General features: G+C 33.3%; 1 protein-coding gene across 1 annotated transcript in view; it reads right to left on the reverse strand.

Moving 5' to 3' along the window:
• The window catches only part of SHOC1 (shortage in chiasmata 1), an 86,630-nt gene that overhangs the window by 41,466 nt on the left and 32,497 nt on the right, over window positions 1-12,667 (reverse strand). Inside the window, exons 8-12 of the mRNA XM_045468675.1 lie at window positions 11,551-11,701; window positions 10,504-10,605; window positions 9,326-9,431; window positions 4,532-4,617; window positions 3,560-3,802 (exon numbers count right to left, since the gene is read on the reverse strand). Of these exons, the coding sequence (XP_045324631.1) occupies window positions 3,560-3,802; window positions 4,532-4,617; window positions 9,326-9,431; window positions 10,504-10,605; window positions 11,551-11,701 (688 nt within the window). The remainder of the gene's footprint in view (window positions 1-3,559; window positions 3,803-4,531; window positions 4,618-9,325; window positions 9,432-10,503; window positions 10,606-11,550; window positions 11,702-12,667) is intronic.

Consider the following 12,667-nt stretch of genomic DNA (forward strand, 5'->3'; position numbering starts at 1 on the left):
AAAACTTAGGTATCAAGCAATTGACAGATCAGAAGAATATACTTATAATACATATACTTGAAAAGAACTGTATCCAATATATATATAAAACTCTCCTAGTTTAATATTTAAAAAGCAAAGCCAATTTAAAATTTGACAAAATATTTGAACAATACTTCATATAAGATATGTACATGCTACAACATGGATGAATCTTGAAAACATACTAAATGAAAGAAGCCAGTCACAAAAGACCACATATTGTATGATTCCATTTATATGAAACATCCAGAATAGGCAATCTATACAGGCAGAGAATAGATTAGTGGTTCCACAGCTGTAGAAAATGGGGAGTGACTGCTAATGGGTACAAGATTTCTTTTGAGCGATGACAAAAATATTCTAAAATTGATTGTGGTGATGATTACACAACTTTGTGACTATACTAAAAACCACTGTATGGTGTACTTTAGAGTTGTATGGCATTTGAATTATATTTCAGTAAAGCTATAATATATTTTTTAATGTTTACTTACTTATTTTGAAAGAGAGAGAGAGAGAGCGAGTGAGCAGGGGAGGTGCAGAGAGAGGGAGAGAGAGAGAATCCCAAGCAGACTTTGCATTGTCAGCAGAGTCCAATGCATGGCTCGAACCCATGAACCACGAGATCATGACCTGAGCCAAAACCAAGAGTTGAATACCCAACTGACTGAGCCACCTAGAAGCCCCTGTACTATATTTTTTAAAGCAAGATATACAAATGGCCAATGACCATGTTAACTAATGTTCATCATCATTAGTCATCAGGAAAATACAAATTAAAAGCACAATGAGATACTACAACACACCCATTAGAATGGCTGAAATTAAAAACTGTCAATACCAACTGTTGGCAAGGATATAGAATAACTAGAACTCTCACACATTGCTAATGTGAATGCACAATCTTGCAACCACGTTGGAAAATAATTTACTAGTTTCTTATGAAGTTAAATATACACCTATCATAAGACCCAGTAATTGTACTCATAGGTATTCATTCAAGAGAAATGATAAAACATATGTTCACAAAAAGACTTCAATAAGAAGATTCATAGAAGTTTTATTCCTAACTTTCCCTGTAAAAACCTGGGAAATAAATCCAGGAGAGTGGATAAACAAACTGGGGTACATCCATATGAAAAATTCTTCAGTAACAAGAAGTGAATAGCAATACACACAGCATTGTAAATGAATCTCAAAAATGTTATGCTGAGTGGAAGAAGCCAAACACAAAGGAGTTACTATATGATTCCATAAATGAAATTCTAGAATACGGAAAACTAATACATAGTGACAGAAGGTAGACCAGTGGTTACCTGGGGTCAGGGGTGAAGGTTAGAAGAAGAGAGGGGTGGGAACTACAGAATGCAAAGGAGCACGGGGAACTTTTTGGGTGATAGAAATAGTCTATATCTTCATTGTGGTGGTAGTTTCATTGGTATGCACATTTGTCAAAATCCATAAGACTGTACAGTTAGAATGGGTACATTTTATTATATGTATATTATATCTTATAAAATTTATTTGCAAAAAAGCTTAAATGCCTATAGGCCCAGATAAATGAGGTATGTTACTGAGGGAAGTATATGCTTAAATCATAATCTCTTTTTTAATGTTTAAATGTTTGAAATTTTTTTAAATGTTTACTCATTTTTGAGAGAGAGAGAGAGAGAGAGACAGTGCGAGCAGGGGCAGGGCAGAGAGAGAGGGAGACACAGAATCTGAAGCAGGCTCCAGGCTCTGAGCTGTCAGCACACAGCCGTATATGAGTCTGGAATCCACAAACCGCAAGATCATGACCTGAGCCGAAGTTGGCCACTTAAATGACTGAGCCACCCAGGAGCCCCTAAATCATAATCTTTAGGATGATAAATTTTGAACTTTTTTCTTCCAAAATGTAGAACTTTTTTCTTGCGATAATTGTTTTTGTTTTTGTTTTTATTAGAGATACTGGTATCAGAAACATTTTACTTTCCTCTTAATTACACTAAATGTAAGATAAAAGTGCAAAAGTAATGCTAAATGCCAATTAACACCTGGCCTCAATTTATGAGTGCTGGGAACTGTGGCAAATTGGAGGTGGGTGAGCTGCTATAGGCCTGTCTAAAGTGCTGAGCTGCTATTGGCTCCAGGCAGTTGTTGCCATATAAGAATAAGGGTCTGGTCTTTGAAATTTTAAAGACAATCTCAAAATACATGTCATTTATGTGTAACCCTCCAAATTGTAAATGTTGGTAACTAAATAAAATACCAGGACCTGAGTGCTACCAGTTTGCAATCTCTGAGATATTTTCTAGAGATATCCTGGTATGTTTAGTAGGCAAATATGAACTGTTTATCATTTCACTTTTCTGAATATTTTCTTCTACTATTTAACCAGCCCTATCCTGACAACTTGGTAATGAGTTCTTGATACTATTACTGCTTCTTAGACTTCAGAATTAAACTATCATTACAATTCTATTGGATATCAAGGTGAATCATATGTTTTATTTTAACCTCAAAATAGTTACATATCATAATAAAGACTTTACTAGTCTTATAGATTTAATACATTATTCTGGAAATTTGAAGACCCCATAAAATCTTCCTCTCCTTTTTCTTTGTCTAGCAATCTGACTTAATCTTTTTTAAAATTATTCTTCTACCCTGAGTAATCATCTAGGCCTTAGGATAGACTGGTGTGCATTTCTTTAACATAGTCTATCTATCCTCCCTTCTACCAAAGCCCTCTGTCTTCTGTCTTTGAAACATCTCTTTGCTGATAACAATTCTTGCCCCAATTCCTATCTCCTTAGAGCAGTCTCCTAATATACACAATTTCTAAAATTCACTTTTAAATATATTATTTACTCTATAATAAACTAAAAGTGAGCTTTACCAACTTCTTTAAGATCTAAATTTAGTAACTATTGCACAAAGATTTAAAAATAATTCATAAATACTTCAAAAAAGTATAATTCAGACTAAGAATACTCCATTTACTATAGTGGCACATATAACAACCAAAATACTTGAAAGATAGGTACTTATAAGACATTTTTTGCTGTCTTAAATTGTATAATTGTATAAGTAACTTAAAATGTTGAGTAAACTCTTTGGTAACAAAGGAAGCTTATATATTGTTGAACACAGGTTACTACATATTATTGAATACCCAGAGTTCCCCTGTCAGATCAAAAAATAACAGTGCTGGTTTGTGTCTAAGCTGATGTAGACAAACATTGAGCTGGCAATTAATCACTTATAAAAAGAAACAAAGTCACTTTAATTGAAAATGGCTAGAAATTTAAAAACTGAGACTACAGAATTTTAGGACAGTAAATGATTTTAGGATGAACTAGTCAAACTTCATTTTTTTTCAAGGAAGAAAGTGGGGCTTTGTGAAGCTCAAAGTTATAAATTCTGGCAGAGCCAGAGCTAATACTGAATGCTGGAATTTAGTTATATCTTCCCAATCACCTAATGGAAAGCCAGTATCAAACATTTTCTCATTCTGAATAATTCACACAAGTGATATTTACTATTATGTACTTACACTCATATTGAAGTACTTTTGTAGGCAAAAATGTCTCCATTTTAGTATCATCAGCAGATAGATCATCATGACACAAATATGTATTCAGATGTTCCAAAGTTTCTGTCTCCATTAGATTTACTCCTTCTTTTTCCCACCACTCTGGGTTTATAGGATCAACTACAAGGCTTTCTTCTTCAATAGAAAATATCTTTTTCAAATCTGTAACTGAATATTGACTATTGGGCTCTTCAGTTCTTGGCACTTACAAAACAATAACAAACCAAACAACAAAAAGAGACAGTCCACAGAGAAAAAGAGATGAAAAACACAATAAATAGAACACACTGAAAATTGCTTATGAAATAGATTTTCACACATTGGGGAAAAAAGTGAAAATTGAAGTTATAGCTAGTATTTTGTCTTCAAGATGCTAATATTTGTAATATTCTAGCAGTTGAAGTTACATAAGGGATGTTTTTCAATCTATGGAAATATCATGAAGTTAAAATTATTCTAATATTTAGTAGGAGATAGAACCATTATTTTGACCATTTTAGTAATTACTAAATTAATATATTTAATAAAATTTTGAAGAATTAAATTAATTTTGAAGAATTTAATTAATTAAATTAAATTTGATATTCTAATTTATTATAATGAACCTAAACAAGAAGATTTTATCAGATTTCATGATGGCTATCATCTTATATATTGTGGCACAGAGATTTCTCCCTCATTACTTTAAACTAAATAGTGCAAATCATAATGTAGGGAGGAATCAAAGTAGCACAACTACTTAATATTATTATCTGCATTATAAGCATCTACCCAAAATTAAAATGAAAAATTTCAAAATCTTAATTTAGAACTGTGATTTTTATAATGACAGTAACAATAATAAAGAAATAACAAAACTGACAATACATTTCTACTGATTATATGGTTTCACCTTTACTTTTCGTTTAGCATTCAAAGTCAATTAATCTTTACCTGTAAGCAAAAATGGTTTCAAAGAGCTTTCTAACTGCCACACCATACGGTATTTGGTAGCCGATTCTTCAGCAGTAAGCAAACTACTGAAAAAGAAGAGTTAAAGCTTAATACATTGATAATATTGAGGCTTTTTGCATAAGAAAAGTTTAAGAAAGTTCTTTTTCTAAGTATTTTTTACATTCGAAAGCAGTGAAAAATTAACTCTGTAAGTGTGCAAAGCTAAGTAGAGAGTTCCATAAGTCAAATTTCAAATACTTGGTTTTCCTCCCCCTGGGAAGGTGTGGCAGTGTGCTCCTGCTTGCCTATAATTTACTCCTTCCTCTAGCTCCCTCAGTGGAACACTTCCAACTATGAAGTGTGCCAGCACCAACCCTATAAACCACCCCAAATAAAAATACAATTTAGGTAAAATTACTGTGTTTTCCATACAAAACAGTAGCTTTAACACAAGTTTTTACAAAATGGGCTTGTCCCCAAGTCCATTTTAAACAAATTCTGGAGCCTCTGCTGGCTGAGAGTTAGAATTATGAAATGAAAGAACAGTTCTGTCTGTTCTACCTTCTCAGGAAGGTAAAAGTTTAGTCCTAAAGTTTAGTTCAGGTCCTTCATTCTTGGTGTGTGTGTGAGTGAATGATTTATGTCTGTTTGCATGTTACAGGGTGCTAGGAGGAGAAAGGAAGAAATATGCATGACAATTAGTGTATATCACAGTTTATCAGTAGCTATGAAGTTATTAGCCTTGATAGGGAAGATACCATTAATCCATAAACCCCTTAATCTATGGCTGCAAATCTCTTACTCCAAGGCAAAAATTGATGGTATTTTTTGATCAGATTTTGAACAGATGTTTCTCTGTTCATACAAAACATATGTGAGTATGCTAATTATAAGTATTGCTAGTTGACAGTCCTGTGCAGTAGAAAGCTAGGTTTTATGTCTAAGCTATCCAATTTACCCACATAATCCAAAAATTTAGCATGTGGTGGCAAAATGTGAGATTCTAGATAATTCTCGAACCTTACCAAGATCTCTTTGAAAACCAGACACCTCAGATTATTGGCAATTAATTTAAAATTTTTTAATGTTTATTTATTTTTGAGAGAGAGAGAGAATGAGTGGAGGAGGGACAGAGACAGGGAGACAGAATCCGAAGCAGGCTCCAGGCTCTGGGCTCTGGGCTATCAGCACAGAGCCCAATCAATGCAGGGCTCAAACTCACAAACCATGAGATCATGACCCGAGCTGAAGTTGAACGCTTAACCAACTGAGCCAAGTAAAGTAAAGCAATTACTTTAAAGCAAAAGGAAAGCGAGTTAAGTCCATCAGGAGACCATAATATAAACAAATATTCTCACTCTTAATGGAACTTTCTGAAGACATGTCTGCATTTGATATATTGTTTGGTCATATATAAAAATATGTTCACAATTCAGTAATCAGTGTGGAAATAAAGTCTGATGCTACACAGACTTTTCTTTTTAGCTCCATAAAATCTAGAATAGAAGGGCGCTTGGATGGCTAGTTGGATAAGTGTCCAACTTTGGCTCAGGTTCATGATCTTGCGGTTTGTGGGTTCAAGCCCCACATCGGACTCTGTGCTGACAGCTCGGAACCTGGATCCTGCTTCGGATTCTGTGTGTGTATCTCTCTCTCTCTGGCCCTCTCCCGCTCGTACTCTCCCTCAAAAATAAATAAACATTGAAAAAAATTTTTTAAAAATCTAGCATAGAGCTTGACATGTGGTAATCACTCAAAATATTTATTAACTGGGTTTATTTCCGCAAAAATGTGTTCTGAAATAAAAGTAATTGGGGACATAAAAGCAAGTTAAGAGCACAATAACATTACATATTATTTTTTCCTTCTGTTGTTTTTTTAATTTTAACTTTTTTCTTTGTTTTTAGATTCAGTTGAGGTATAAATCTCTTTTGAATATAGGAATTTTAAGATTTTTATATTCATAAACCAAATGAAAGTGATTTATCTCTTGCTAATGAATGTAGCAGTGGTGAGACAACTTCTTTAAGTTGTTTCAAATGGCCCTAGAATCTTTGGGCTATTTATTTATTTATTTATTTATTTATTTAAAGGAAGAAGTGGTAAAACTTTATTTGCAAGATGTCATGATCTTATATGTTGAAAATCCTGAAGAATCCACTATAAAACTATTACAACTAATAAATGAGTTCTGCAGGATGGCAGGTATAGTACATGAGCAATATACTAAAGCCACTTGTATTTCTATATATTTGCAATGAACAATCTGACAGTGAAATTTAGAAAACTATTTAACCTACAATACAACAAAATACTTAGGAGTAAATTTAACAAAAGAATTGTAAAACTTATATTTTGTAAACTACAAAAAATTATTGAATGTCCAGAATAGACAAGTCTGTAGAGACAGAAAGTGGATTAGTGCTTGCCTAATGGTGAGGGTAAAGGTCTGGGAAATGTGAAATGACTGCTGATTGATACGGGTTTCTTTTTGAGGTGATAAAGTCTGGAATTAGATGGTTGGACAACTGTGAATATAGTAAAAACCATTGAATTTTATACTTTAAATGGATAACATGCGTGGTGTGTGAATTATGTTTGAGCAGCTAAAAAGGAGAGGATAAGGTAGTCAAAAATACTGACATGAAAAGATATCTGTAGCTTAACAACATAAAAGTAAAATATATTTCTGGTTAAATTTTTTTCTCCCAAACACAACAGAGCTCAACTTGAAGCATTGCAAGTTTGTTTGCATTTTCTCTAGACTAGGTGGGTTCATGTTCTCCTTACAAACTCTTTGAAAACTGGAAACATTTGGCTAATTTAAAAAAGCCTTCTTTGTTCTAACTTTAGGGAAAGCATAAAACATAGGAAAGACTTAAGTTTCATAAATTCTAATTAGACATTTGAGTTATAACAATTAGATATATAACTTGTGTAATTAAAAGGAGTTTATTATAGTTAAGTAAATACTTTTAATATCAAATTGAAATTCAAGATTGTACTAATTTCTGCCAGTTTCTGTGTCTGATTGCCAATCTGCCTTAACAGATGGATTAGGGTATATGGAGTAAAAGAGCACTAAAAAAGACAGTTTACATCCTACAAATAAATATCTGCACCTCAGCAAAGGGACTGAAAGTATTTAAACAAATTATATGTAGTTTCTGTACTTGTGCGATGCTATTTTTTAGAGCTCATATCTGATATGGGCAGTTCTGGTTCATTGTAGAGTTCTGTATATCACCAATTTATCCCCCAAATGACACAATTCTTTGCCAAAACAAGGTAATTGGGATCCTCAATACCAGATGCCTCCATCTTGTGCTGTGACACCTTCCTGAGACCATTAATAGAAATCTTGAGTAGCTAGGGATGAGTTACTCCCAAGTAACCCAACAGCAGTCTTCTCTGATATATCAGTCAATCATAGCTAAGAACTCAAAACTCAGTATAAGAACTCAAAACTCAATACTCAGCTCCCAAAGTGTCCATTCTGGGAGCAATTCATCAGATATTTTTATACTTTCTTGTAATTTTCCTGAAAATATATTATTTTGGACTCGTCACTCATTAAGTTTCAGGATTACAGTGGGGAACGAAGGGACTCTACTGGTTATGCTCCTAGTTTTGTAACTAGCCTCAGAGCAGGGGAATGGATCAACAATTCCAGGATAGCAGATTAATCTAATTTAGAAAATAAGTTACATATATGCCACATGGTAGAAGATAACAACCAAAGGTATCTAAGACTCCCCTGGAGGGCAAAAATGCTGGCTATTAAGCTATCTATACAATTTGGGCTCAAACTAGAATACAATGATCCAGCCCTACAATGTCAATTCTGAGATTACAGACTATACTGTGCAGAAACAATGGGGAATTGAACAGATTTGTGGAGCAATACTTGGTTCTACATGTCTACTTCCCCCAACACCAATAGTACATTGGCAGGTAAACAAGGTCAGTGGATGTCATCTATTAGAGATGGGATGTGACCCCTAGTACTCCTAGAGGAGTAATTTGACAGCCAAATCTATGGAGGGACCCCTGTCCACACTGCCCTGTGGTCCTTGGCTATTCCTGGTCAGAAAGCTTTGAAAATCTCTTAAAAGGCCTCATAACAACCCTGAAAGGTATATACTATAAATATCCCAATGTTACAGATAAGGAAACTGAGGCACAGGGCAATTAAGGTCACAGAGCTAATAAGTGATACAGTCAGGCAATCTGACTCTAGTTCAGGGCTCTTGGTTGCTTATTATGGGCTGAATTGTGACCAAAATTCATATACTGAAGCCTTAACTCTCAGTACCTCAGAATGTGATTGTATTTGGAGACAGGGACTTTAAAGAGGTAATTAAGTTAAAATGTGGTTAAGATGGCTACTAATCCAATATGACTGATGTCCTTATAAGATTAGGAAATTAGGACAGATACAAACAGAGGAAAGACCATAAGAAGAGAAGTTATCTAGAAGCCAAGGAAAGACATCTTAGAATGAATCCAACCCTGCAAATATATTTTTTTAATGTTTATTTATTTTTAGTTTGAGAGAGAGAGAGAGAGAGAGAGAGACAGAGAGGCAGAGAGAAAGGGAGAGAGAGAATCCCAAGCGGGCTCTGTACACTCAGCACAGAGCCCAACACAGAGCTCAGTCCCATGACCTTGAGACCATGACCTGAATGGAAATCAAGAATCCAGTGTTTAACCAGCTGAGCCACCCAGGTGTCCCACAATTTGAGTTCTTTACTTACATTTTAGTAGGTAAAATGTAGTAAGTTCTTTACTTACATTTTTTCACTAGGAGAAGATGGAAATGTCTGAAGTCCTGTTAATGAAGTCATGGAAGAATGTTGGTTTGTTTGATATATATGAGTTAGTGGCATTTCTAACTCAACTAGAATACATAAAAGTTTAACAAATAACAAATTATATAAACCTTAAATGAAATTAAGTATAATTTAGAACTTTTTTTATAAATAACTATTATGTTGATCATTCTGTTACAATAAAAATTTTCAAAAATAATTTTTTAGTAAAAAGACATTTGGGTTACTTGAAATACAAAATGATAGTTTTAAATTTCCATATAAGGACTTACACATTTATCTCATGGTATCTCAACTGTGATAGTGGTGATTTAAAAAAAATACACTGACAACTATATTGAGTTTATAGTATGAAATAAACTCTAAGAGTCTTATATGTAATAATGCTTTTAATTCTGAAACTTATGTTGTCAGTACTACAGAGACAGTACTACTTTTATCTCCATACGAAATATTGGTGAAGTTAAGTAAATAGTATTAATGGCGACTAATACTTTACCTTAATAAAACTAGAGTCTAGGTGGCCCAACACAGAGTTACAGATATATAGGGTGGGCTTGAGAAACTGAAACTCATTTATTCATAAGTAGTCGGTGTGTTTCTATCACTTTCATAAATAAAACTTCCAAAATGTAACTAAATAACAGTACCATCAACATAGTTAAGAAGCAACACAATTTGGCATTACAGTGGAACAAAAGATGATTCAGAGTCCAAATCTGGTAGGATAATAATAATAATAATGATAGGATTGTTTTGGGTGATTAAAAAGTCAAATTTACAAAAGTATAACAAGGGTCAGCAAGATTACTAATACTGAGATAAAATATAAAATTTTATTTACTGAACTATAATATTATAAGATTTCTGATCTTAATATTAATGCTATTTCCTCCATTCTTCCTCAATCTTTTAATTCTCTCTGTATATTATTCAGTTTTGATGCCAGAAGGATAGAGTTAATTATCATAACAAATGTAAATGGATATTTAAGAGAAAAAAATGACAACCTGGATTGCAATAATCAAGTTTTAAATGTGAAAACTGTCTCATAGTAGACCTTATATGTGAATGTATTGTACTTTTACATCACATAGAGGTAATCTCTGATAAACTCAATGATTTATTCAAAATTTCTACCTGGTTGATTGTACTCCGGTTCACCATAGCTTTGAATGGCCAAAATCTCTGTGGAGCTGCATTTTATATCCTCAACGCCAATTCCATGCTTGGTAGTAAGATCTGAAAAGGAAGAAAGTTTACTATCAGCCTAACTATTACATCAGTTTTTTGGTAATCTTTCTCATTCCACTGTGGCAATGACTCTGTTTTACTTAGTATACCATCAGAGCCAACTGAAGGCTGGGAATGTAACACTTCAGTAAAGTCACTTGTCCTTTACATTAGCATTCATAGATTTTGTCCTCCTAACAAGCCAGCGGGCCACTCTGCAGTTTTAAGCTCTACTATGTTTTCAAGTTCTGGTATGAATTTGATCAACTTTCTTAGACTGACTTTTCATTCCTTTGCTTTGACTTATAGATTGATCAGTAATTCACTTGATTTAGCCTTGTCTGCAAGGATTCCTTTAAGTCTGTGATCTATTAATGGCAAGCATCCCTGTCCTTAATGGACATCATAAATCTCCCTTTCCTCCTTTGTAATATTATACATCTTTGATGATTTCAACTGGAATTAAATAAAAAGGTAGTTAAATATTTGGGCTTAGATTGTCATTAGAAAGAATTCAACAATATTTACTAAATCTAACTGGGATAAAAACATCTACATTTTAGGTTATGATTCTCCTAGTCATCTGATTCCATGAGTCATAACCTCACTCTGTGCTTCTCCTTATATAACTAAACTCAGCCTAAGAGTTGTTAGTACTTTGTCATTGTTTATAAGAAAACAATTTTAAAAAATTAGAATAAGTCATAGGTGATTTAGCTTTATTTGTGTAATTATCTTGACATGGTTAATTTCAGAGAGGTTTTAAGTTTGCAAGTATATAAAGAGAAAGACAATGAGAAAAGAATCTCATCAACAATAATTCTAAGATTCCACCATGTAAACTATAGACACTTCAAAAATCTGGAGGTTCAGAAAACAGTTTAATCAACACATTTTTACAACAAACATTATTAAGTAGTTTTACAAGTAATATACTTTTAAATTTATTCTCACCTCTTTTGAAAAGCTTTTCATTTTCATCTACATAATTTATTATTTCTGGCATTAAGTTTAGTGATTCCTTTAGTTTGGTGAGTGATGGAATATCAACTTCTTGTTTGAGGCTTGTAGGTATTAAGAATTCACACTCAAGCAAAATTGATGGCTGAAATAGTTATATGTAAAACAAGTTTTTAGGGAGATTTTCCAGATAAATATTTCTGGATTCATAAACAGATATATATAATTTATATTAAATTTATATAATTTTATAACTTTAACTGGTGTACCAAATTTAATTTATTTATTTACTTATAAAGTTTATTTATTTATTTTGAGAGACAGCATCTTGACATAAGTGGAGGAGGGGCAGAGAGAGAGGGAGAGAGAGAATCCCAAGCAGGCTCTGCACTGTCAGTTCAAAGCCCAATGCAGGGCTCAACCTCACAGTGACATCATGACCTGAGCCAAAATCAAGAGTTGGACACTTAACCAACTGAGCCACCCAGGCACCCCTAATTGGTATACCAAATTTTAAACTAAACATTCAAAAATTTTAATGTTATGCAAACACTTTAAAAAAACAGAGGTATACTAGCCAAAAATGTATTATAAGCAATGTTCTGAGTAATGTCTTTTATGGCTACTGATTACACTAGTGATATACAATATCCCCAGATGCAGAAATATCTTCTTTTGGGTTAATAACAAATTTTAAAAATTCTACGTTAAAAGCAGTAACTGCAGCAGATCAGAGACGGTGATTGGGGAGAAGTAAAAAGGGTAAATGAAATGGAATGGATCTTCACTGCACTTCATTAAATACACTTCTCTTTCATTCCTACAGAACTGGATTCTATGTGCATAATTCTCAGAGCTAATGGGTGAGGAAGAGGGGGACTAGAGAAAGGGGATAATAAGTGAATTAATATTTTCACCATGTGTGTTAAAATTTTTAATTGTAAGGAAACACTTTAAATGCCTTAAGATATGGATATATCTATCTCCTTTGAATGTTTTAAGCCCCAAATATACAATATTTTTAGTTGTCTCAAAAAAATGTTTAAAGTAATTTTATAAATGCATCTAATCTATGTGGGCCTAGTTTTTTGAGTTTGCTATGCTGCAAAAA

This window comes from Leopardus geoffroyi, chromosome D4, assembly GCF_018350155.1.
Source record: "Leopardus geoffroyi isolate Oge1 chromosome D4, O.geoffroyi_Oge1_pat1.0, whole genome shotgun sequence".
Taxonomy (NCBI): Eukaryota; Metazoa; Chordata; class Mammalia; order Carnivora; family Felidae; genus Leopardus; species Leopardus geoffroyi.